The sequence below is a fragment of the Littorina saxatilis genome, linkage group LG3, assembly GCF_037325665.1.
Source record: "Littorina saxatilis isolate snail1 linkage group LG3, US_GU_Lsax_2.0, whole genome shotgun sequence".
NCBI lineage: Eukaryota > Metazoa > Mollusca > Gastropoda > Littorinimorpha > Littorinidae > Littorina > Littorina saxatilis.
Window position 1 is genome coordinate 38,463,866 of NC_090247.1, and position 27,379 is coordinate 38,491,244.

Sequence of the window (27,379 nt, forward strand, 5' to 3'; positions counted from 1 at the left end):
CCCAAAACGCCCAAGAGAAGTGCCATGAACAAAATAACAAAAAATAATTTCCATTTGGAAAAGATTGAACAGCAAACTTCAAATTCACGGAAAGACAGGTGCTCAAGTCATTCAGAGCCAGGCTGTAACTTATAAAGTTAGACATGCTGTCTAAGCATTCATTATTAACTTTATCTGTGAAATGACCACAAAATATTGGATTAAACAGACAAAATCTGGAAAAAGAAACAAAAAACCAGATCAAGCTAACACTGCATACAAAACAAACTAAGAAATAAAGCAAAAATTGGGAATTATCAAAATGCACCCACTCTGAAAACACATCTATTGCTTCCATTCTTGTTGTTAAACTGCAACCTGCAAACACTAGTGGTCAGACGTCTAACAGTAATGCTTCATTTCCAAAAACAGAAACTTTCTCGGCAGGCAGTGCAAGAGTTACCTCCGCAGCGATGCAAAAACTGGTATCTGAGAAGGACGGTTCTTGGAGTTAGGGCTAGGTGCCCTTTGCAGGCTAGGTGCCCTTTGTGGGCTAGGTGCCCTTTCCCTTTGACTAGGGCTGAAAAGGAATTGCACATTACTAAAATGTTATTTAAAACAACTTGATTAAAAATCTAAAAACTTGTTGAGATCATACCAAGCAAAGTCAAGATATAACTGCTCATCATTAAACTGTTTTATTTTAGACAATTAATACTCCGCAAAGCCAAGGCGTATGCAAAGAAATCATTTGATAGAACATACGACAGCCATGACTAATAGTTTACATTTTCGAACAACCCCAAATCAGAAAAATATTGTTGGTTCTGGTTACATAATCTGTGCACTCCTGTTGATTAAGACACATGAGAACTGTTAAAAATAATACATGTTGGGAAATATTTTGTTTACATTTTTCCTTTGAATCAAATCATGTAAAAGTTTCGTCCTCATAAATAATCTTTCAAGAACAGAACCCTAAAACTTTACTTTCAACACTTCAAATCACATGAATGCACTGAAATCTACAAATTTATCCACTTCCTCCTCAACACCCTTTCACTGTAAAATTATAATTTGAAAACTCTGTACAAAACAAAGCAAACTTCTGTTTTTTATATGCCAGATTGTGTGAGAGATCATTTTACAAGTGTGCCAAACAGTACCAGTTCTAACTGGAAACCTAACTTTGGCTATGCGAATTAATGGTCACATACATTTTCCTGTACAAATGTCGCAGGAGACGTATTAACACTAACAGCAATTCTGAACCTAAATTTCTAGAACCTAAATTTCTAGAATGCTCATCTCCTATTCTATCAGCAAAGGTTTTGTCCCGCTCAACTGTTGAGTTCTTTTGATTTGCAGTAGCCACTTTGTGACAAAGATGCATCATAAAACAAAAAACTCCTAATCTCCTAAAATAAATAAATAAATAACTACATAAATAAATAATAAATAAATAAATATGATAGCACAAATTTCTACATTGCTTTCAACTAAAAACAAAATGTACTCGCACAGGTATGTACACTTAATACTCTTTGCAAACGTTAAACTCAAACTCGGAGAAACACTTTCAAACAGGATCAGTTGAAGTCTTTTTAAATTTCAGAAATTAAAAGTAATACATGTAGATAGTATATCCTTACAGAACACATAATGTATGTTTCAACAGCAAGATGATTATCTAGCATGCAATGTTAAACGTTTGATTTGACAAGAGAGTGTGGTGCAGTATGTAATGAGATAGAGGTACAAATCTTCCCAGTGTAAATGTTTAGAACAGAATGCTGAGAAATTGTATGTATTTCATTATGATCTTTCAGAATGTCCAGAATGTTCATTCAATGACATAGACTTATCATTTCTTTAAAAACTTTGTGTGTGCGATAAATATAAGGCAATAAAAATGAAATTCCCATGCTGTTTGTCACGCAAAAAACTTTAACTGTCTTAATCCTCTAACATTAAAGTAAGTTCTGCTTGCAATGCTAGAGAGAGAGAGAAAAAAAACATAAAAAGTATTCTACAATGAAGATTTTTGTTCCTAGCTTTTTTCTCTCTGTCCTTTTACCGCCAAAACAAAAACCGTCCATGCTAACTTTTATCAAGGTTCTCTTCATTAGTTCATATCCGAAAAATCAGATTACTGAAATAATACGGCAAAGAATGCAGCTACATTTCCAGAAGAATCTCTTCATAGACAGAGCCTTGCAAGTACTGTGTAGAGCAACATTTTAAAAGGATAAAAAGTAGACAGGAAAGAAATCCTGAAAAGGAATTGTTCGTGGTTGTGCGATTCATGCAAGGATTATATGACACAAAGTATAAGACTAACAGGATTTTTATACAGAATAAGGTGTCACCCGTACAGGTAAGCATACAGCATTTACAGTATCTTGTTACATCGAGCACATTTATACAATACTTTACATGACAAAATCAATTACTGTAGTTAATTACAACAGTGCAAGTGCATGTACACATGCAGGTATGGACATATAATGGAAGTGTACATTGTGCTGTGGTTTTTTTCTTCTTCAATATTTCAGGAACAAGCACAGGATTCTGATCATCCAGAAACACTTCCCACCCTCCCTCAATTACTACTCATGTATGCCTGATTTTACAACTATAAAAGCAGCTACACAGGGCAAACATATAAAAAAAAACATCTTTCCAGAATAAAGTGACAAAGATACAATCTTGAGTAACGTACTCACTAGCAGTTGTTTGTTATTGAACTTCAAACGAGAAAGACTCAATTTTTACATCAAGCAATGTCAGTCTTCACAAAGGGTTCAGATTAACATGGATATGTTTAATATATATGAGTGGAACTCCAACTCCTCTAGCATGCAGTTTCTTGATTTGTAGTTGTTTTTATTGGTTGTTGTTGTTTTTATAATGAGTCAAGCACATTCCAGGAAAACTTTTCCAAACTGATACCCTGATAATGTTTCAAAATCCAGAATCAAAAATGAAACGGTAAGGTAATTTAGGAAAAATTGTTACTGTGCACAGAACCACACTTACACAGTTGTCCATTTATGAAAATACAGCTCTCTGGAATTGTTCTGATCCCTATAGTTATTAGTATAACATGCAGTTACAAATGCCACCATCATGTGTTGCAACCCATACTTGCACGGAAGTCAGACAGCAAGGTACACCCAGAAAAGCCGGCAAGGGATTGAGATGAACAGTGCGAAACAAGAGAGTGCTGCCAGATACAGTGTATAAAATACACTTTCAGATATAGAAGTAGTGATTTGGCTTTGTGCGACACGTGATAACTGATATGATCTTTTGTGCGGATAACTTGACACCTGGACTTGTGGAAAGGTGTGGGAGAACTGCTGCTGCCGCTGTTCAAATAATATAAGGAAACTTTTTTAATGAAACAATCGATAAAACTATCATCAAGGAAGTATGTAACCATAATGAAAATATATCAGTCATGCATCACAGTATTTTCTGTTGAAATTGTCTCTTTTGAAAACACACAGGCTGCTGTTTTTGTAGCTGTTGTAACTGATTTAGTTAAACAACGTGTTACATGTATGCACAGCAGTTAAACACATGCACAAACGGAGGGGCAAAAAATCACAACAAGGAAACGGTTGTTTGTTTCTATCCAGTAAGATTTATAAACGCAAGCATAAAAGTTAAGCAACTGCCTGGCAAAACACAACTAGCCAGACAAGCACAAAACCACAAATTACGAACCATACCAACAACCATGCACAAACTATGGTACAAACTACCATCGAACAGTTGCACAATGTCAATTCTTTTCTTCAACACCAAAAATTAGAGAAAAAACATCTACCTATTGCCGAAGGAGTGCAAACCACCGCCAGATACAGGCAGATCGTCAAAGAAGGAGTCATCATCATCACCACCACCCAGTAGGTCGTCTAAGGGATTGCTGCTGCTACTGTTGCGGTTGTTTTTACTGACAGGAGGCGGTGTGCTGGGCAAAGGAGGGGCGCTCTTCTCCAAGTTTTTCTGGTTTTTGGCTTCTACAGAGTTGAGGGATGGCCCACCAGTCTACAGGAAAATCAGAGATACAAATTAAGTTCAATTGTTCATTTTGAACTATTCATCAGATTCATTAAAAAACCATAAAATCAGTCAAATACTGCCCTTCATCAGTCCTATTCATACTGCTAAAAAGTATATCTTCTTCTTCTGCATCAGAATAAACAAAGATTGAGTGAAAAACCCATGAATGTCCCTTTGGTATGCACCATATATATACTTGTTCAGAGATGCCTTCATGAATGACCACTATTTTCAAGCTTTTACCTTCATGAATGACCACTATTTTCAAGCTTTTACCTTCATGAATGACCACTATTTTCAAGCTTTTACCTTCATGAATGACCACTATTTTCAAGCTTTTACCTTCATGAATGACCACTATTTTCAAGCTTTTACCTTCATGAATGACCACTATTTTCAAGCTTTTACCTTCATGAATGACCACTATTTTCAAGCTTTTACCTTCATGAATGACCACTATTTTCAAGCTTTTACCTTCATTATTGTATCTTTTGGTTTTAACAGACATCAGCGGCACAAAACAAAAACCACAAAGAACAAATTAACCTCATTAAAAATAAGTGCCATTCCCAAAGACTTGCCAACATAATAAAGCATATTCCCAGCTCCCATCAACATTGTCCTCCTTCGTTCACTTCACATTTTTTTAAATTATTATTATTTTTTTTAGTTCATTTCCAGTCGATGTCTCTAATAGGTTTAGAGAATGTCCAGGATGTAAAGAAACATCCCCATCATTGCCAGTCTTGCTAGATTGTTGAAAAATGCTCTGGTCCTTACCTTGGCTGATGAGTTTGAGGACATATCCTGTTTCCGATGGGAAGGGGAGAGGATGCTTTCCACATCCCCAGAAACAACTGAACGACACTGCAGAAACAGCCGCTTGTACATGCCAAGGAACTCATCAAAGTCTATACCTGCAAGGGAAAGGATAGAGTTGTAAGTCTTGAACTAATCAACAACTTGTTAACAGGTTACAAGTGAAATATGAACATGTTACAAGTAAGATACAAGTACATAAAATAATACAACTATGTATGACACACAAAAGGACATGACAGCAGCTACAGTGAATAATTATCTCCTTGAAACAGTAGCACATTGAACCAATAGCTTTCACTGAGAAACACTGAAGTATGGTGACTTATCTTTAATAACATTATATTATTACTATTATTTATATGTACCATCATTATGCTTGTGATGATTATCATCATTATGATTATTTGTATCCTTCTTTACACATAGTTTCTGGATTATGCTGCCAGATGCAGAGATTTGTGCACGCGTCAAATAAATGTGGCGTGTTAATTGTTTTGTTCCACACATTCATTTTTCCTAGGTTTCAACTAAACAGAAATGCACTACCTTCACATTATTTACCTGTCTATGCATGCAGACTTTTCCAATAAGGGAATTAATGTGTATGAGTTTTCAATCTTATTCTGTGACAAGAGATGGTACTAGTTTTTTTTATCGCATTATCTGCAAACCTGGTAGTACACATGTACATCAAACATGTTTATTCTATGTTCTCGATCCTTTACATAACATTGTTGATTTTTTGCAGTAATTTCTTGGCTAGTTTGACAGTGAGATTCACAGAGAAAGACATGCAAATTCATGCACAATGTTACATGCATCACAAGGTCCTTGTGCTACTTTTTTCCCGAACTTAAGCTCCAGCTTTTGTCCTCTTTCTTCAGTTCTTAAGTCGGAATTTTAATAATGAACTCTTCAGGGAAAATACAAGATGAAGGAGGTTTTAAATGAGACCTCATGCCAACTCTATGTTTATTGTTAGCTTTATTACTTCAAAACCATGTGCTTAGGAATGGAGGATGCTTTGGGATAATTCTTGTTGAGCGAAAGTAGCTGCACAAGCAACAGGCATCAGAAACAATATGTCTTCCAATGGAGTGCATGGGTCAAACTGCATTTTCACTGTAGGATAGTATACTTTGAAATACAAACTTTCAAAGTATCATGCTCATACATCATTGTTTAGTCCACTCACAGCCTCAAACCTGTTTAACTTACTTAATAATACGGTAACTTAAGAAGACAGTGCAGAAAACTGTGTACAAATTAGTAAGAACAAAACAAAGACCATTATCCCATTGACTTTTTACAAAATATTTGACACATGCTTCAATTAGAGTAAATTAGAATCAAATGAATGACCTCCCCCCTCCCCCCCTCCCACTGACACGTTCCTTTCTTTTGACACAAGAAGCATAGACACAAAAGACTGATTTACAGGTGACCATGTATACTTCACATTCAGCATGACACATGTATACACAATCTCCAGACACAATATGACACTGCTATTCTGATTTTGTAACCATGCAGAAAACCAAGGCCACACATACAACTTCTGCATGCTGCACAAACTCACTAAGCTATGACTTTCACAGACGATAAAAGTGATAAATACCTCTAGCTGTGATTGTGAAATAATCTCCTATAAATAAGGACAAACACACACAATGGAAACACTTTAATGAATAAAGTGTGATTGTGATGGAAGTAAAGGGAACCTATAGCCCACTCCCTCTCTGTAATCCCTTCTGCTGCCAGATCATTTTTTCAGACAGAGACATGAACAGACAAAGAAAAACAAATTCATACAGAAAAAGAGATGTGAATTCCCACATCCTCTCAGCAGGTTACCCGTGCTTGTCCTCTCTGTATGCTACAACCACAGGAGTTAGTCCAGAATCTGCTAAATATTGATAACATCAATTGGCCATTCTCTAATATCAGTGGGGCAATCTATTCAACTTTTGACTTGGGACATTCAATACTCAAGGGGATGCCTGCCAAATTCCAAGTCAAAATGATTGATCATTTCAAACTTCGATGCATCCATAATAGATGACCAATGCCTGGCCTGAACTCTGCTAATGTACCCTACAGCCTGTACTGCTGATGCCTCCTATAGTGGTACCCTTAACACCCTTCATTTTGCAACCACTAAGCCCATTTTTAAAACATCTTATTCTACTCAATAGGTTTTGTGCTAAAGAAGCTGATGAAGCAGACCTGGCAATCACAAACTTGCACAAGTAATCAAAAAACAAGGTTAAAACATTGGAACGTTTACATCAGCACAAAAGTACCTATTTTTCAGAAGTTGCCCATTATTTCCTTTCGCTAGAAAGATTAGGGAAAAGAAACACCATAGCTCTTAACAAGTACCCAGGACAATTAAAAAAGCGAGTACAAAGGGTCTCATTTCTATCCAATTTTACATGATATTAAAACCAATGTTTTTCTTGGAGGACGCTAATACACATTTATCCAAAGTTACAACGAGTAGTTAGTCATGATACTCACTGCTACTGAAGTCTCTGTCCACGGCTCTGAACTCATCATTCACATACCTCTCCAGCATATGTCTGAAAAATAAGACAGCAGAAAAGTTTATTAGAAGCTGAAAAAAAGACTGCATATATATTTGTCCAAGATAGAGCAACAAGGAACACATATTAAATTCATGAGCTGAATGGCACACACTAGCATTATTATATACATCTATTTTAGGAATTTCACATGCACCCCCCCCCCCCCCCCCCCCCCCCCCCTTCAAAACTGTATACCCTATCATCTCCAAACACAGCGCATAAAAGCGCTTTGAACTTCCGATAAGGCGCTATATAAATAAAGAGAGAATTATTATTATATTCTCAATCGTAACAAAAATCATGCTCCCAAGAAAGATACCAACTTGTTAAAAGATGGGAACATGTCCAGGAACAGTTCTCTCAGCTCATCCTTGTCAATGGCACCACTACCATCCTGAGGACAAAAGATTAAGCTGACATTCAATTGAAATCATTCACAAGTTTAGGAATTTAAACACACATTGTACATTTCTGGTTCATCCAATACAGTTATTTGACATTTTGACCCTTCTCTCTCTTTAAGCATTTCTTTTTCATTTCTACCTCCCTTCATTCATGAAAGCCATGCAAAAATCACAAATTACACAATAAAAGGACAGTCTTGGACATTGAGTCTTGAGGCCCATGTTAACTTACTGTTGTCCCCCCCCCCCTCTCTCTCTCTCTCTCTCTCTCTCTCTCTCTCTCTCTCTCTCTCTCTCTCTCTCTCTCTCTCTCTCTCTCTCTCTCTCTCTCTCTCTCTCTCTCTCTCTCTCTCTCTCTCTCTCTCTCTCTCTCTCTCTCTCTCTCTCTCTCTCTCTCTCTCTCTCATACATACACACATACACAATTTGACTATAATCTTCACATACAATTTGACGATTTAAAGTGTTCTTCAATGCAACCTTCAGAAAAAAAGCACTCTGCAACCACTTACCCTGTCATATTCATCAAATTTCTTTCTCGCATCCTCTATTTGATTTTCAGTCAGATCCTGGTGAAAAAAGACAAACCACTGATTGAATAGTTAACCTTTGCCAAAAGCTTGCTTCAACATTAACACGATCCTTGACTACAGAACAACAGAAGAATTATGAAAAAGTAAAAGGAATCATTGCTCAGTAGTAAAGTTGAGGAGAAAGAATTTAAATGAGAGACTCCTCATAAACAAGCTGAAACAATGTTACACAGAAAAGATTATGAGTCAATAAATTAACTGGAATCTTATGCTTTCCTTTTGGAGTTTCTGAACTACCTAGTTCAAGGGTTCACAATACAAATTAAATCACTCAAAAAAGCATGCTTTTGAGTTCACAACAAGTTTTATTTACATCACAGCTGCAAAACTCAAAACAACACAACCACAATCACTATGACTTCCAGCAAATACCTTTGGGTATGCTGGATTGATGTTAGATAGCATGTTTTCCTTTTGTCCAAGAAATGAAAGCAGTAAGAGACACAAAACAAAATATTAGCTGAAAAAAATTCTGACAGAGTATCAACCACAGAAATCAATACCTATTTCCATCTTTATAGTAAGATCAAGACAAGATGCACTGAGTTTGGTATAGAAGCTGTTGACAGTACCTTGCAATCGATTAACTATTTCTTCATTTTTTTTAGAGCTAGGAATAGTCAGCAAGCATGTGGTGGCACTAAGGGCCTTGTCTGAACAGTTACTTGTACAGCGTATCAGCGTAATTTACTTTTCATAGAATGTATTACTTAATATTGTCATACTCCAGCCAATGGATGACTTTGGACAGAAAAGAACAGAAACCAAAACAGTGCAGGCATTCCTTGTTCCTGTGATTGATGCACACAAAGAGCAAGCTTACATTTCTGGTGGCTGTTGAGCTGCTGTTGCTGGCGGCCGAGGGATGCGACGGACTCGAACCTCCACTGCGACAACTGCGTAGCACCTCTAACAACAGCGGGGTCTCTCCACCGCTCGGCCCTTGTGGCAGGTTCAGCTGTCCTGCCAGGGCACTTCGGCTCTCCGGCTCCTCCGACTGTGTAAAAGAAACTGCATGCAAGTCATACTCAAAACTGCTTGCCCATTCTGCACTTCGTATAATTTCAAACATTCACTATCATAGAAAAAGACACAGCTAAAGGGCCTTCTTAATTAAGGTTCCCTAGTGTTGCTCTAGGGTTAGGCCCTTGTTTATGACATCTTGTCTCTGTACAATCACATGGATGGTGTTTGGTGTCAGTAGCCGCCAAAACGCCAAGCTTTTTTCCAAGTCAATCAAGTTTATGCTGCTTTAAAAATTTACTTTTGAAAATGTAAAAATGCACCTCCACATCTTTCTTTATTTGGTGTTTTACGTCGTTTTCAACTACGAAGGTTATATCGCGACGGGGGAAGGGGGGAGATGGGATAGAGCCACTTGTCAATTGTTTCTTGTTCACAAAAGCACTAATCAAAAAATTGCTCCAGGGGCTTGCAACGAAGTACAATATATTACCTTACTGAGAGAATGCAAGTTTCCAGTACAAAGAACTTAACATTTCTTACATACTGCTTGACTAAAATCTTTACAAACATTGACTATATTCTATACAAGAAACACTTAACAAGGGTAAAAGGAGAAACAGAATCCGTTAGTCGCCTCTTACGACATGCTGGGGAGCATCGGGTAAATTCTTTCTCGTCCCAACCACTATGGGACTCCCCCTAACCCGCGGGGGGTGCACCTCCACAGTCAGAACTTGTCTGTATGTTTAAAAACATTAACCGAAAAGCACAGCTTACCCTGACCATTAGAACTCTGTTATCCATTACTTACTGAACCATGTTATTGCCTTTTGATCATAGCACCAACAATATTATCCTTAGCCTGAGAGAACTACATGTATTTCATGAGTATGACATTTGTCAACATTTATCAAAATAATGTCTAAAATAACAATATTAACCCTTGAATTAACTCACCAGGCCAGTTTCTGGATTAAAGACAGCCAAGGTAAACTCCAGGTGGAAAAATTCCAGGAACTCACGAACAAGGCTGGTAACCAAGTGCCCTGTAAACAAAAAAAATACAATTAATCATTGTCACCACGGGGTCATTAAAATTATGAATTTGTTGGTGATGACCAAATCGCCACAAGACTATCAGCTTAACAGTTGAAGAAGCTCCAAATATTTCTATTTTCTTTTTTGAAGACTTCAGGAATTGACATCAAACACATTGGTACATTGTTTTACTTTTAGATCTACTTTCATTTTCATTCAACATTTCCCCTGTTGCCATTTCTAGGAAATGAAAACTAAAGTAGGCCTGCAAGTTAATATTAATAAATGGAAACATTATCAATCCTAAAAACATTTATTCTTTTTCTCAATTAATACACCCGGACATCAATGGAACCAGTCGCAGATATAAATTATATAAATCATACAAACCATCTTCTGTTGACAGGAAACGTTTTAGCTCCTTGTTTAGAAAAGGCGTCCTGTTCTGTAATGAATCAACACACAGAGAAAAACAAAAATGTAAAGACAGCCTGTTAATGACACCAACAATCAAGCAGAAGGACGAGGAGTAATATTAATAAGGGGTGGGGAGAGGAAGAGTTTGCAAGTGCTACTAGTACTATCATATAATTTTAAAAAAATTTGTGTTAACCATACAAAAGCATTCCGAAGGTGGCACTTCGATGGACCCCAGAAGGAAAGAGGAAGCGGGGAAGACCCAAGCAGACTTGGAGACGTACAGTGGAGGGGGAATCAAAGGACCTCAACCACTCCTGGGCGACCCTGGAAAGGCTTGCAAGAGACAAACAAAAGTGGAGGTCCTTTGTCGCTGCCCTACACGCCACCAGGTGTGAAAGGCAAAACGCGATACAAAAGCATCCAGATGAAACATTGAAAAAATCTTGAGAAATTAAAGGCACAGTAAGCCTCCCGTAAACCATAACAGATACTGTCAGGCTTTTACACACAGTACAAGCACCCTTCCATTTAAACGCTCACCAAACGGGAACATCCTAGGTGCCCTCCGTAAAGAGCGAGCAATTTTCAAAGAATTTATTTTTGCGTGGTTTATCTTACCCCTGAGCCATCGTGAACCCGTGTGATCAAGTTTCCCTTTTTCACAATGTAGTCGTCAGTTAGTAATTTGAATGCGACTCGCTGTGAGATTATCTGCAATAGCACGTTATTAAGTACCTCTGACTATGCACGAAACAAACGGCTGTGGTTCACAAGAACTCTAGCGATGGCTTTTGACTGTTTAGAGGAACTGGCGATAGGTATAAACCGTCGTCTGCTACGAGAACCACGACCTTGCGTGACCCTGCTTCCGGGCTTTTCTGTTTTCAAACTTTCAAAACTTCGAATTGTACTGATCTTGTCTTGATGAAAAAAGAATTCTTTTATGATTTAAGAATGTTTGTGTTAGAAGCTGTCAATTTATTATTTAGATTTTAAAAGTTAGGTCTAGCGCCAAAACGCACCACAGTCTGATTGTCTCTGACACTCTCTCAGCAAAATTAATTCTTTGAAAATTGCTCGCTCTTTACGTAGGGCACCTCGGATGTTCCCGTTTGGTGAGCGTTCAAATGGAAGGGTGTTTGTACTGTGTGTAAAAGCCTGACAGTATCTGTGATGGTTTACGGGAGGCTTACTGGCAGGTTTCACAGTATTGTGTTCAGCAATTTACTATTTACACACTCAAATTCTACAAAATAAATGTTGGCACACAATTCAAAGGACATGTTTTTCCAACAAAGTGAGTTTGTTACAACTAAAAACAGTATTTTTTTTTATAGTCCTGGTCCTTATTTTTATCTAAAAACCAGGCGCAAAGCGGCATACCCTGAAAACGCAAAAAAAGCAATACGGTCATCCTATGCATGCATATAGCTCATATATAGCCAAAACCGTTGAAGATAGAAAGACATTTATTGAACAAAAGATATGCAACACATCATTCTTAACAAGTTTTGTTCTTGTATGTATATCAAAATATTGATCCTCAAATGAATGGTTTGAAAAAATACGACTTCCGGCAGACCTAGACCGTTTTGAAGGAAAAAACCGTGTTTTTTTTTCAAACCATTCCATGGCCATCAATATTTTCATATACATGTAAGAACAAAACGTGTTAAGACTGGTGTTGTGCATCTAGTTTGTTCAATAAATGTCTTTCTATCTTCAATGGTTTTGGCTAGATGAGGTAACAAGAGAAGGATATGGGCATTGGAATTACGTCAACATTTCGAGCATTGTCACAGATGAAACATTTACTGCAGGGTGCTCCTGATTAACAAACCGAGCAAAACTGAAAATTATTGAAGAGAAGCCATGTCTGAACAGTTTATAAAGAGACAAGTTTGCAATCATTTGTAAACACCATTATTGTATGGAGAAACTGTTCCCCTACCCCCTAAGAAGGTATTTCTGTCCGTCAACACGTGAGTGATCGCCACAAATCGAGGCATCACTCGCATTTCAGTTTGGACACACCGGCTGATTGCAAATGCACAGTACGTGTTTCGACACTGAAACGTGACGATTGAGCGTCAAAATAGTTTCTTAAAACAGTCGAAAATGGAGTTAAATGTGACTTCAACACTCAGTGGCGATCGCTAGAGTGGCGATTGTTACTAGACGGACACTAGAAAACCTCAGAAAATGTAATTACTTTGCGATTTTTTTAATTGAAAAACTGTTGCGGTCTTTTTCTGTCGAGCGCGAGCGTCAACGTAAAACAACGTGAGGTCACTTCCTCCCCAAACGGTTAGTTTTTGAATGAAAAGAAAAATGTGGCGATCGCTACATTGTTTAGACGGACTGGATCGCAACTTTGAAACTCGGGTCACCGTGCGTCGATCAAGGGCAAATTGACCTCGGCAACATTATAACTCACTTCAAGGGTGCACAAACTTGTATTTACAGTATACAAAATTAGGTAAACTTTTGTTTTTGTCCTGTGAAATCACAATTAGTTTCGATGCTCTTGATATCGCTATGCGGACGGACAGATCCGAATCCCCATACATTTTTTTTTGCGGAGCTAGTATAAGTTAGAATTTGTATTATGGATATCGATTGTTGTTGAAAAACAATCATTTCAATGTGTTCTGGCACTCTCAACCACCACAGCATTGATACTTGTGCATGTGTGTGTTGGAATTTAGTTCTTTGTTTAGTGATGCTGTGGCAAAAGTAAATTCATCCGTCCGTATTTTGACGATCGCCACCATTCACACGCACATAAATAAACACATTATCAAAAATTTCAACTTTTATTTTCAAAAAAGTATTTAAACAACAACTAGTTTGCATGTTAATACAACAAATACAGCAGATTCTCACAGATATGGATTTAAAAGACTAAGCAAATCTGAGACTATCAAAATGGCCTAATACCATGAAACCTGCCTACTGTGCCTTTAATCTTAATTAATTTTAAACACAATGCAGCAAAATCAGAAATGTCAGTCACGTCACATTCAACCACATAAAAAAAAAAATACTGAAGCAGTTGTAACAACACTTACTTGTACTGATTCTTGTTCTTCTAAGGCAAGAAACACACTGGCCCGTAGCTGTGCCTGACCACAAAAAGAAAATAAGAAAATGTTACCACTAAATTTTATAAATGACTGTCGATCAGTACTTCATCAATTAAAAGCAAGCATTCACTGAATAATTGTGCACAGACAATTGTAGTACTTAGTACATATTTCCAGGAGTTGCTCAATCCAGCTTACTTCCTAGCTGATGTAAAGGCAAACCAGTGATAAAATGAAAATAATTAAAAATCACATTTCTGTTCCTTTTTTCAGAGGATCCATGGGCATGGCCTGTATGTTTTACACTAATAACAGCTTGCAAGATATCCTAATGTGCTGCACATCAATTGCAAAAGTACCACCAAGGAACTGTAATTCAAGCAAAATTGAAGTACTTAAGTGTACCTGCAATACCCCCACTGACCAGTTGTGTAAAATGCTACTAACCCCCATGCTGTTAGTGTTAATGAGGTTCACATCTACTTGATCATACTTGCTTTACGAAATCAATCTAACGTTTCACAGACTGGCTCAAATAATTTTGAAGAATAAGGAATACGCATTTTGGATGGTCAGTTTACATTGGGGGGAAACACTGATGGTCAACCCATAATTGTTGAAACTTGAGGTTCTCAACTTTTACTGACGGTGACAGAACATTTTGGGTACACTAATATTGCGTCGATCGAATAATGATAAGCCATCGACATAAGCGATCAGCCGATGCGTTTGACACACATTTGTGGAATAACCATGATAAGGATAATGTCAAAGAACTTGGCAAGTGTGCACATGTTTCCACTTTTGTTCTGTCCAAATGCCCAACCCACTAGATGTGCCAGTGTTTTTCTCTGTAAAAGTTCAACTGAAATATGGTGCTGTAAGGCAGGCGTGATACAATTCGTGCTTGTTATATAAATAGACGGCAAACACATACACGCAGTTTTCCAAGCGTTCCATTTGCTTCAAGGGTTTGGGCAACCAAATCCCTGAGTTCGGTATCTTCGTCCGCCGACATCTTGAACTAGGCAAAACAATTAGAATGCGCATGCGCAATACCCTTTGTGTAAAAATGTGTACAAAAAACGATTCATTTCATTGCATACCTCTTGATTGTTTTGTTGTATCGGCTGAGTTATGCGTTATAAATTAAAAATATACTTTAATGTATTTTGTACTGATAAATGTTTGTTGTTTGCACCCATAGGAATGACCAATCAAATCTGCGAAGTCCCAGTTCGACCAATCAAATTTCTTATCTTCCTGGAACACTTGCAAACGCGGCACGCTTGGTTCGCATTCGGCATGCACGAGCTCTGTGACGAAGGCAATCGAAACATTTTACGCTTCGAAATCTTGTGAACTTGAAAGCTTCAAAGGTGAGAAAAGAAAGCCACGTCGCATTTACTTTTGATACGTTACGTTCTGTTTCCGAGCTTTTTCATTCTATTGCGATTCGTTTTCTCCTGAAATCAGACGGTTTTAGTGCTATGATGTTTTACGCTCGTGTTCTATTTTGAAACAGGACATCTACACGAAGTTCCACAGTGCCATTGTGTCGGATCCTAACCAAGCCTGACGTTCAAAAACAGACATCTTGCACCACGTTCCACTAAGCTCTCAACGATGCCTCTCCTCCAAGATGACCGCCTCAAGACTTACAAGAACAAAGGCAGAGATGCTGATGTAAGCAATGGCAGCACTGTCTCTTCACATCTCTCTCTCTCTCTCTCTCACACACAGATGCACACCGGGTTTGTAATAGTAGTTTGGGGACCGACATTGTCGCTTAGGCCTTGCTTAAGTTCTATTCTGTGGTTGCATACTGTTAGTGTTATACTTTTAATTTTATTTCTTCATTCCTCAAAATCAACAAATCTTTTTAATAGTAATTTTGTTATCTTGCCCAGGAGATATTTTAGAACTGTTAGTATTAGAAATTTTTTAATGTATCTTGAAGTTGTGAAAGGGGATGGGGTCTTGTCAATGTTAGTTGTTCGGCTCTAGATTTTGTTTAAGTTATTTAACTGAGACTGAGAGGGTCTGACTCTGAGCGATTTTTAAGTGTCACGTGGAATGCTGGTTGTCAAAAGTACATGCTTCAGCCATGCAGACGAAAGGGACAAAGCCTCATGTACCAATTCTGAATGACTCCATTGGATAAAAAGCTCCTTTATAATATATCAATATTTTCTCAGTTGTATAGAATATCATTAATAACTAAATACGGTAAATAACGGACATTAACACACATTAAGAATGGTATTGCACCGTTTTACAAACAAAATATTAACCCCTGAATTGGAAGTTATATTTGAAGCTGATTTTTCAAAAGGTTTGTTTTGTTTTTCCCAAAACAGCAAATATTGAGATACTAGATTTGTGAATTACAGCGACGATTTATTGGCTTTGTGATTTCTTTTGCGAGTTAATACTGATAGCGTGGAATTCTGTTGAGTAACAGCAGTCAATTAGTCCTAAAATTCACGTTGTTGAGATGCAGCTTTTAGTTTGCACCTTTTATTTGCAGGAAATGCGGAGAAGGAGGAATGAGACTTCCGTTGAGCTGAGAAAGGCAAAGAAAGAAGAGAGTCTTCTGAAAAGGAGGAATGTAGTGTTGTCCGACACTGAAGAAGATGCCCCTACAAGTCCTGTTCAAGACCTCAGCAAGGTAATGCTCAAGGAGTCGATGGTGGCGATGTTTCTTTGAAGTAATAATTTAATTCCTAAGGTGCTACAGTTTCTTTCAAAAGAAAAAGAAGAAAAAAACCTGAATGTGGTATTTCAGGAGTTATGAAGTGAATATATTGTCGTAGAACTTGGTTATTTGGTGACCTAATAATACCCTTTGTCCACTTTCAGAATACTTTGCTCATTCAAAACATTGTGGCTGGCATCCAAAGTGAAGACCCCAAGACACAGTATGAAGCTACACAGACTTGTCGCAAGATGCTCTCCAGAGAACGCAACCCTCCAATAGATGATGTCATTACAGCTGGTGTGATCCCCAGACTGGTCTTCTTTTTGCAAAATGCACAAAGGTGTGTACAGGGCTGCTTGGCTTTCCCTCTTTATGTGCATTTGTTTTTAACGGACTGTTCTGCTACTGCTATTTTCCACACTGCTGCTTTTGTATTATGAATTAAGATTTTTGACTTAAATTTAGTTTAATTTCTTTCAATGTTGGTGGTCCTGCTGGACTGGAGATAAATGATACTCATTTACAGCTTATTTTCTCTCTGTCCCACTTTGGACTGGTCCCGCGTCTGGAGGATAAGTTGTAACTTGTAGTTTGGAGGTAACTCCAGCCATAAGCACAAAATTTAATGTACTCGCTATGTTTATTGCAACGTAAAGAGTATTTTATCATATAGATCAGGCTAGGTATGTGAACTTGTAGTCACTTGTATTTTTTGTGAAATTTTCAGTAATGAGCATCAATTTGAGGCTGCATGGGCACTGACAAACATCGCTTCAGGCACCAGCAACCAGACCAAGGCTGTTGTGAAGGCCGGGGCCGTGCCGCATTTTATTCAGCTTCTTAGCTCCAAAGACTTGGCTGTCAGCGAACAGGCTGTGTGGGCTCTCGGAAACATTGCTGGTAAGGCGTGAAGATTGAATGTTTTTGTCTTTCAGTTGTTGGGGGGAGGGGGGGGGGGGGTGCATATTGAGTAGCACGTCTGTTTCTGCGTTACCATCTATGCTTATATATATCTGACTGTAGTTTGCCTGTGTTCTTCATGATGATCACTACAGACAAGCATATGTCTGATCTCTTTGATGTCAGCAACTCTGTCTGAAAGAATGCACTCTTAAAGTTGAAGGATAAAAAGGAGCTATATAAATTACCTAAGCAGGGTTGATTTGAAAGCAGATATGTGTGACAGGGAGACTTCTGCTTCACCCTTCACAGCAGGCTCGGCTGTTGAGAGCGCAAGCTATTTATATCTCGACAATTCATAAACGTTGCTCACACCTGCTTAATCTCAAAATTTTAACTCGCCAACCGGGCGAGTAACTCAAAGAAAGTCACTAGTCCGGCAGAAATTTCGCTGGCCTGAACATATCACAGTTGATCTTCAGTGTTTGTATGTATGGCTTTAAAACTCTATATTACAACCAAAAAGGTCGCATTTGACCAGAATTTTCATTGGCCAGCCAGGCGGTTTCTACTAGCCCGGCGGAATTTTTACTCGCCCCTGGTGACCGGGCGGATGGTTTAGCCAATCCTGCACCTGTGCATCGTAGAGTTATGTTTGTGATAGGGTCTGGTTGCTGCAGTCTTGTATGGGGCTAAGAAATTAGCTCTACAATTCTTAATCCTGTTAGACTGGGTTTTGCCTCCAAAGGTCATTGTTGTTCCAACACTCTGCTACATATGCATCAATTTATATTCAATTGTTTTATACGTTTGCGTTGTCTTTCAGGTGATGGTCCTGCCCTCAGAGATTATGTGACTGAAACTGGCATCTTGCAGCCCCTGCTGCAGCTGGCATCATCCGATGTCCCTGTGAGTATTTTAGTCACACTCGGCTTTAACACTCTGACTGACCCATGCATTGGGTTTATCATTTTCCAGGCATTTGTATACATATTGTATGATGAATTATCTGATTTCTGTAACATTTGTCGCCCCTTTTGCACATGCCATGAGTGGCCAGTCATCATCAACCGTGGTTTGTGTTATTGTTTGTGTGCGATTTCTTTGCATTAATTTCTATATTATGTAGGCATTATTTCCATGTTGGATATGTGTGAACATTAAATTGATTTGTCTGACATTGGTTCTTGTTGGTTTTGGCTAGGCTGGCTTCATGCGCAATGTGACATGGACCATCTCCAACCTGTGCCGCAACAAGGACCCTCCCCCGAAGTTTGAGGTGGTTAGCAGTTGCCTGCCCACTCTGCGTTCTCTTCTCAACCACAATGATCGTGAAGTGCTGGCTGACACCTGTTGGGCGCTCTCTTACCTCACGGACGGCACCAACGAAAAAATTCAGGCTGTGATCGATTCAGGTTGGTGTTACGGTGGAGTGTTTCAAGTTTGTTGCTGCCAGTTTTTGCAGTTTTTGATTCATGTAGCATTTGGAAGGAAGTAGCAAGTCTCGTACGATTATTTCGTATTTGCTGTTACGATGGTGGGTTCTTAAAAAAAAGAGGGAAATATTATGTCTTAAAAAGGAGGGTGTCTTAAAAAGGGCAGTGTTGTTGCCAGGCCTCTGACGCATTCCTCTCTGATTTGACGCATTGGACCCAGCCTTGTCCGGTCGATGGGCCGATAGTTTTTACGTTTTGGTGGTCAACTGACCGATACATATATATTCGTACAAGGCGGACAAGGTCTGCAATGAATGGAATGGGAGTTGCAAAGTCGGAAAACAAACCCCGATCGAAATGCTCATGTTCGCTACGACTACGAGTGAAAATGCACTCGGTGCCGAGTCCGTGTTTGTCGTCATTGACACTCGAGGCTGCGTTTACGGAAATACCCCATCCAGCCGGTGTACCTATTTACCGAAAACGGCGCAAACAGCGGAAAGTTCATCAATAATACTGCAGCATGGTAATGCGAAGATCAGGCATGATCCCTATATTCGCACACCGGGCACTGTATTGGAAAGGGTAGCCCAGGAATGTCAGGCTCTTTCTCCTCGCAAAGTGTATGAACAATTAAAACTAGGAAGCGACATCAAAGCAATGCCGAAGGACTTGAAACAGATTCAGAATAAGGATAGGGAAAAACCCGAATAGCCTGAAAATGTTGCCCAAACAAAAGTTGCTAAAAGTTGCAACAAAGTTTAAAAAAAAACAAGTTTAAGTTTATATATTACATTTAATGTGTACTGCCAAAAATCAGCAAATGAGCGCCATACACTAATTTCTGTGAGAATCTGATAATAGTGTTAACATTGTTCAATGGCTTTATTGTCATTTTTGCGTAAAAAGATAGATTTAACTCCGGACTGAAGTTATTTTGCATTGCATGTATCAAAGGGTACAATTTGGACCTATTGGGTTTTTTTTAGTCAGGACATTTGGACGTATTGGTGTTTTTTTAGGGAGGTCCAAATGACCTATTGTCTTCTTAGGCTGGGAACAACACTGAAAGGGGCTAAATGTACAAAGGTTATGAACAGAAAAAAGGGTCCTGTTTACTGTTTCATTACTTTGCTAGCCTAGCGTCTTTGCAGCAATTGTTGGCATTTGCTAGGTAAATGTTTGGTGTATCTGCAGTGATGACAAATTTTCCCCTGCATATCGAAAAATGATGATAACCTTTGCATTCATCAAGCCAATTTTGACTGAGCAGACACTGGGTAGCTCCTTTTCTCAGTTGTTGCTAGACATGGGTAGTGTTAAACGCTGTGTAAGGAGCAGAACATATTGCTGAGTACACTAATACAACAGTACTTTTTGGTTTTCTTATTCTGTGGTCGTGGGTTACCTACTGTCCAATAACTTATGATATGACTTTGTGACTTCTTTTTGATCTGTGGTTCAGACTTTCATACTTCAATTTTTGGGATGCTTTATGCGTTGCATGCCAGTGTTTTTATTTTTAAATGAGGCAGCATGCTAAATGTCTGCATGACTTCTCTACAGGTGTAGCACCACGCCTGGTTGAGCTGCTGGGTAGCAATGAGCCTTCCGTGCTGACCCCGGCCCTGAGGGCCATCGGCAACATCGTGACGGGCGACGACACACAGACACAGACGGTGCTGGACACAGGCCTGATGCAAGTGTTCCCCTGCCTGCTGACCCACCCCAAGTCCAGCCTGCAGAAGGAGGCGGCGTGGACCATCTCGAACATCACTGCTGGAAACAGAACGCAGATCCAGGCTGTGGTGGATGCTGGCCTGGTGCCTTACCTGGTCGATCTCATGTGCAGGGTGAGCTGATTTTTCTCATTTGTTTATCAGGTGTCTGTGAATTCAGTGGAAGATGACCTGTGATTTTTGACAAAAACTGAAGATGCTTGTTCTTAAATTTTAATTTTTTTAAGATAGGGCAAAAACAAAATCTGTTTATGGTAACATGGGCCAAAAAAAAGGGTCCATAGGTCGGGATTTTTTTATTTTTTTTTAATATTTTTTTTCTCCAAAAAAAGTTATTTGCCAAAAAAGACTTTTTCTTCCTTCCCCAAATGCCAAAAAAAAGAATAGGGTCGGTCGGGATACCGTAAACAGACTATTTTTTGTTGTTGGCCTAGTTGTCAAAAGAACAAGTTTGAACCATGGTAGAGTTGCAATAGTACTGGTGGCCCTGAAGCATTTTCTAATGGGTTTTCTTAGCCACATGTCCCAATACAAAAACTGTGCTTAAAGGCACAGTAAGCCTCCCGTAAACCATCACAGAGCTCTCCGAGCGTCTACATACAGTACAAGCATACTTCCATTTAAACGCTCACCGAACGGGAACATCCTGGCTGCTTTCTGTCGAGCGTGAGAAATTTTCAAAGAATTTATTTTCGTGGACTTGGCCCTGAAGAACAATGGCGCCTCGTTTTGGTGCTGGACGGCTGTTATGAATATCCCGGAAATCACGCCCGGACAGTAAGCCTCCCGTAAACCATCACAGATACTGTCAGGCTTTTACACACAGTACAAACACCCTTCCATTTGAACGCTCACCAAACAGGAACATCCTAGGTGCCCTACGTAAAGAGCGAGCAATTTTTAAAGAATTAATTTTGCAGATTGTCTCGAACACTTTTTGGACCCATCCTGAACTCAGGTCAAAAATGAGTTACTTCCCTTAAACTGGCGACAGCCGTGGATCGATGATTATCAGAATGTTTTTGTACCGTGGTGCGTTTTTGCGCTAGACCTAAGTTTTAAAATCTAGCTTGTTACACAAACATTCTTTAATCATAAAAGAATTCTTTTTTCATCAAGACAAGATCAGTGCAATTCGAAGTTGTGAAAGTTTGAAAAAAGAAAAGCCCGGAAGCAGGGTCACGCAATGGTCTTAGCAGACGACGGTTTATCAGTCAGTGGATATCGCCGTTCCTCTCAACAGTCAAAAGCCATCGCTAGAGTTCTTGTGAACCACAGCCGTTTGTTTCGTGCATAAAAACGTGCTATTGTAAATAAGCTCACATCGAGTCGCATTTAAATAAGGCTAACTGACGACTACATTGTGAAAAAGGGAAACTGGATCACATGGGTTCGCAATGGCTCAGGGGTAAGATAAACCACGCAAAAATAAATTCTTTGAAAATTGTTCGCTCTTTACGGAGGGCAGCTAGGATGTTCTCAATCGGTGAGTGTTTAAATGAAAGGGTGTTTGTACTGTGTGTAAAAGCCTGACCGTATCTGTGATGGTTTACTGTGCCTTTAACTAAGCTCTGAGAAGTTTACCACAGTGCTTAATTGAATTTGCACAGAAGAGAAGTAGTGTGAAAGACTGTCGGTCATGTAGCAGTGGAAGCTACCTTCTGTGGTTTGACGACCTAGTTTGCTGAAAGATATCACAGTTGACACCCTCTTAAAATGCTACTCACTTTTCCAGGGAGATTTCAAGAGTCAGAAGGAAGCAGTTTGGGCCATCACCAACCTGACGTCAGGTGGCAGTGTGCAGCAGGTGGGCTACTGCCTGGAGCACAACTGTCTGGCGCCGCTCTGTGCGCTGCTCAGCGCTAAGGATGCCAAGATTGTGCTGGTCATTCTCGACGCTCTCTCCAACATCTTGGCTGTAAGTACACCTTTTCACTCTGTTTTGTGTTCAATACGTGCTAGATATAAGAAAAACTTTACGGGAAGGGTCAGCATTTTAAACCCATTTTCCCCAATAGCATGGAAAGTAACTCCATCAACTTCAAAGTTGAAAATACTGTAGCAAAGTAACTACTGGAAGCCAGTAGCAATGTGAACAGATATGTGTCATAGGTATCGAGAGGTTGCGTGTTCGACTCTGGGTCAGGCCACTATTTTCTCCCCCCTTTCCTAACCTAGGTGGTGGGTTCAAGTGCTAGTCTTTCGGATGAGACGAAAAACCGAGGTCCCTTCATGCACACTATATTGGGTGTGCACGTTCAAGATCCCACGATTGACAAAAGGGTCTTTCCTGGCAAAATTGTATAGGCATAGATAAAAATGTCCATCAAAATACCCGTGTGACTTGGACTAAAGGCCGTGAAAGGTAAAGTTTCGCCTAACAGGCTTGAGGTTTGCTTGTCGATGAGAATGGGTTATATATTGTCTGTAAAAAATTCCATTTCACACGGCAGAAATTAGTATGTAAAGCGCGGAGAGCACAGTTAATTGTGGTTCGCGCTATATAAGCTCACCTAAATAAAATAGCGGGTGCGTATGGGAGCTCGAGCAGGCTGTATTGGGCACTCTGGTGGGATATGGGTTAGAAGTTCTTAAATTTACCCATCTTAGCCAATTTACACCATTTTCAAAGAACCACAAATAATTCCTGTACCAGGTTGCATCGTTTTGCAACACTTTCAAAAGTTTACAAAGGAGCATGCTTTTTTGCTGTTTTTCAATACTTTCATGATATTGCTCTTTGTCCAACAGATGGCCAGGAGCCAGGGACAGCTGGATGCCCTGTGCCAGCACCTAGAAGAAATGGGGACTGTGGACAAAATTGAGCAGCTCCAGGAGCACGAGAATCAGCAGGTCTACAATGTCGCCCAGAAGATCATCGATGATTTCTTTGGTGCTGAGGTGAGTATCCCAAAGCAATGTTATTTTTCTAGCATCATTTTCAAAGCTCCAAAGATTGTTTTTGAGACCGTTTCAAGTATTATTACTAATTTATGGAGTGCAGGTTCTTGAATAATTTCATCTCTTGACAATGTCTGATTTGTGAAGAGCAATATGCTGAAATTTCATCAATTGGCACAACTTAGTACTTACTGTAAGATAATCATATTTCTATTTTTTTTCTCCACATTGTGTTGGTTACTGTGACTGAAAATACAACAGTTTTTTTTTGGTTACTGTGACTGAAAATACAACCGTTTTTTCCCTTCGTCTTCATTGTTTTCCAGAGGGGGGGACTGCATTATGTATGATGCAGCCAGACTTTATTGAGCCTTGCTTGTGTGTAAGGAAGAATAGCCGACACATCAAGCCTAACATGAGCTCGTTCGATGTTTATTTACTCAATCCTTGTTCCAATTTCAGGATGAAGTCGGTGAAATGGTTCCCACTGTTAGTGAGAACAACACCTTCCAGTTCAACGAGCCACAGAACATCCCATCAGGTGGTTTTGAGTTTTGAGCTGCTTCTCCTGCCACAGTGCCGACTCGTGCTCATGGACCACTGGACTCATCATCCCTTCATGCTCAAGAGCTGGGACTTCACATCGAGCTCAAGGAGGGATGAACTCAATCTGTGATTTGGTGCTTGCCACTTTTTGTTGTACAGGAACCTTTTTTGATTGTCACAAGTGTTTACTTTGGGACCTTTCACAGCATTCACATTGATTTACATTCTGCTGGTCACAGACACATTGCTCACACATTTCATACAGAATTATACGATGTCACTGAATTTTGTCTCCTAATTTTCCTTGTCTTCTCTTCTCTTCTCCATTTAATCTAATTTTTACTTCTTTACTTTCTATGCTGATTTGCATTTCCATTTCTGCTCCTGAGAGTAGGTTCAAACTACAGGAATTTGTGCACACGTTTCCTGATTATGTTTTGAAAATGTCTTATGAGTCGTTTTATGTCTTGGAATATTGAATAAACTTGTTCAATGGTTACTTTGTATCTTTTTCCTTGTTTCAATGGACATCAAACGAATAATTTCTTGGACAAGAGGTATGACAGTGAATGATTAATGATACACACCAACAACAAAAGCAAACGTGTAAAGCGCAAAACTTTTAATTCTGGATCAATTCTACATTCATTTTTGAAAAACATGTACCAACCACTAATTCATTTCTAAGTTTCTTTTGATGTACATGTGTGATGTCAATGGTACTTAGATGTAGTTGGCACTAAGGAAACTTCAAAATAACGATTAACTTTATCCCAATAGCTGTTATCAGGGCCAGGTCTGTATTTGACCCATTTCCCAAAGCAAACAAAACGTGTACAAAGCGTGTAAGTTATTCATGCAAAAAATAATCTCATTGGTAATGGTAAAATAAACCATTGCAAACAAAATTCATGAAAGAGAAAAAAATTGATCATGCGTATTTGTGCACAAATTTCTACACTAAGTGAGCAAGATCTTGCAGATTCTCATGAGTTGTGCTTTCACTTTATATGTTCAAAGGAACATGCATACCTGAGCACAAAGAAAAGGCAAAAGTCGAATTATTAGTTCCATATGTAGGCTGGAATGGTAAGGCCAAATTCCATAAACGATCAAGTTTCTTGCGCAGATATCGTACATAGTGGTGGGTAGTGAAGAAGTCGTGACTTATGGCAAGAGATGTTGAACTAGTTGCACTCGTAGCAATAACCCATCTAAGTTACAAGACAGCTCAACACTATTTCATTTCACCTTATATATTTTAGATAACAATCATTCTCAATTCAATCTGGATACTAAAAATGATGGCACTACAATCTTCAATCATGACTAGAGTTAGCACTGACTACAAGCGGTTCGACTATTATGCACTGTACAAGGTCTGGAAAGGTTTGTTATCCCAAAATGGTGGAATTAGACTCCATCTGTCGCACACGGCGTACTGTCTGTTCTGCCTTTTGGACAATGACATCTAGGTCACTATCGTAATTATGTTACTTTTGAGTCACTATTTACATAATTAACAGTCCTTCAAAATGTGTTTCAGACACTAACTTACCCTGTCGGCTGTGTAAAACAGCAATTGAGCAAAGAAGTGATAAGTTTTAGAATTATTTTTCTCTCCAAGGTTACAATGGAATGGGAAGGTCACATCAGGTACAGATACACCATTTGTATTTTTGACAAAACAATAAATTGATATAAACAAGTAAACAGCAAAAACGGCAAAGAATGTACGTAAGTATAGCAAATTTATTATTCCAAGCTTTCTTGGGGGGAGGGGGGGAAAGGGAGCCCAGCGGTTATGCACGTCTATATTATAATAATATAATGTGACCCTCCAGCACGGAATGAGTCGCATGTCACCTTTGCATGATTTTTATATTTTTACATTTCTCAAGAGATTTTGATGCTCTATCCAGTGGTGAAAACCGTTTTAGAAAAGAGCAAAATCTTTTCGAGTTATAAGCCTGTGACTAATTTAGGGTGGTCCTCACACTGATACCTTACACCCCCCAGACGTATATTAGGCCTAGCGCAGAACCCTGCTAGGTGACATCCGACTCAACCTGTGGTGGAGGGTCACATAATTACATGCTTATTTTTGAGTCACTTGAGAAAATGTGACTATGTAATCGGTCAGTGTTAGTCTGTCCGGCCGGCCGGCCGGCCGGCCGGCCGTAGACACCACCTTAACGTTGGACTTTTCTCGGAAACTATCAAAGCGATCGGGCTCATATTTTGTTTAGTCGTGACCTCCAATGACCTCTACACTTTAACGATGGTTTCGTTGACCTTTGACCTTTTTCAAGGTCACAGGTCAGCGTCAAAGGAAAAATTAGACATTTTATATCTTTGACAAAGTTCATCGGATGTGATTGAAACTTTGTAGGATTATTCTTTACATCAAAGTATTTACATCTGTAGCCTTTTACGAACGTTATCAGAAAAACAAGGGAGATAACTAGCCTTTTCTGTTCGGCAACACACAACTTAACGTTGGGCTTTTCTCGGAAACTATAAAAGTGACCGGGCTCAAATTTTATGTGAACGTGACTCCCAGTGACCTCTACACTTTGACGTCTGCTTTGGTGACCTTTGACCTTTTTCAAGGTCACAGGTATGCTTCAGGTATGCATTGTGTTGTGAATAGCAATTTCTTCCTGTCCATCTGATGCCTCATATAATATTCAGAACTGCGAAAGTGACTCGATCGAGCGTTTGCTCTTCTTGTTCTCTCTTGGGGCAAACTTAAATAAAGTAAATTCAATAATCCAATGAAAAAGATAATACCAACAGCAACTGGAAATTTTAGAAGAAAAAATATTCCATTTAAAAGCAATCGATACAAATTTTAAAAAGTCCTGAACACAACTTTCATCCTCAACCAATGGCAAGATTTGCATTTTATTCCATAGCCTGCTGAAAAACAGTATCAGGAAAGCTAGTACATGCAGATATTAACCACAACTTGTGTTTCCTTGTAAAAAGGAAGAAACCAAAATGAAAAAAAGTATATGTATAATTGTCTTTTTTATTCTGTATCGGATGGATAAGAAACTCAAAATTGCCACAGGAAATAAACAGCAAATTTGAATCTGTGGTAACAAAAAGTACACATGTATTATCTTTTTGTTCTGAATCAGACAATGACCAAATACACAGACTGGTAAAAAAAACAATGACCAA

At 39.0% G+C, this 27,379-nt stretch overlaps 2 protein-coding genes across 3 annotated transcripts in view; one reads left to right on the forward strand and one right to left on the reverse strand.

The window, feature by feature from the left end:
• The window catches only part of LOC138962305 (centrosomal protein 43-like), a 31,040-nt gene extending 16,050 nt beyond the window's left edge, over positions 1-14,990 (reverse strand). The window contains exons 1-11 of one of the 2 annotated variants that reach the window (XM_070334061.1): positions 14,905-14,990; positions 13,953-14,006; positions 10,852-10,906; positions 10,381-10,469; positions 9,281-9,454; positions 8,377-8,433; positions 7,784-7,854; positions 7,393-7,454; positions 4,831-4,967; positions 3,815-4,035; positions 443-559 (exon numbers count right to left, since the gene is read on the reverse strand). In XM_070334061.1, the coding sequence (XP_070190162.1) occupies positions 443-559; positions 3,815-4,035; positions 4,831-4,967; positions 7,393-7,454; positions 7,784-7,854; positions 8,377-8,433; positions 9,281-9,454; positions 10,381-10,469; positions 10,852-10,906; positions 13,953-14,006; positions 14,905-14,985 (1,118 nt within the window). In that variant the 5' untranslated portion in view covers positions 14,986-14,990. The remainder of the gene's footprint in view (positions 1-442; positions 560-3,814; positions 4,036-4,830; positions 4,968-7,392; positions 7,455-7,783; positions 7,855-8,376; positions 8,434-9,280; positions 9,455-10,380; positions 10,470-10,851; positions 10,907-13,952; positions 14,007-14,904) is intronic. The other variant, XM_070334062.1, reaches the window with a different exon arrangement.
• Positions 14,991-15,254: 264 nt separating this feature from the next.
• Positions 15,255-24,689, forward strand: LOC138962307 (importin subunit alpha-1-like). The gene is made up of 11 exons (XM_070334064.1): positions 15,255-15,346; positions 15,493-15,653; positions 16,498-16,638; positions 16,830-17,008; positions 17,396-17,568; positions 18,395-18,477; positions 18,773-18,983; positions 20,571-20,857; positions 22,479-22,661; positions 23,495-23,644; positions 24,107-24,689. The coding sequence occupies exons 2-11, from the start codon at positions 15,594-15,596 to the stop codon at positions 24,200-24,202; spliced, it is 1,563 nt and encodes a 520-aa protein (XP_070190165.1). The 5' UTR covers positions 15,255-15,346; positions 15,493-15,593; the 3' UTR covers positions 24,203-24,689.
• Positions 24,690-27,379: the final 2,690 nt, after the last annotated feature.

What these genes read in the sequence shown, in the direction of transcription:
- LOC138962307 (XM_070334064.1), top strand. Translation starts at nt 15,594, where the DNA reads ATGCCTCTCCTCCAAGATGACCGCCTCAAGACTTACAAGAACAAAGGC. An exon ending in ACAAAGGCAGAGATGCTGAT is followed by an intron (nt 15,654 to 16,497) that starts GTAAGCAATGGC and finishes TTTTATTTGCAG; the next exon opens with GAAATGCGGAGAAGGAGGAA. An exon ending in TTTTTGCAAAATGCACAAAG is followed by an intron (nt 17,009 to 17,395) that starts GTGTGTACAGGG and finishes TGAAATTTTCAG; the next exon opens with TAATGAGCATCAATTTGAGG.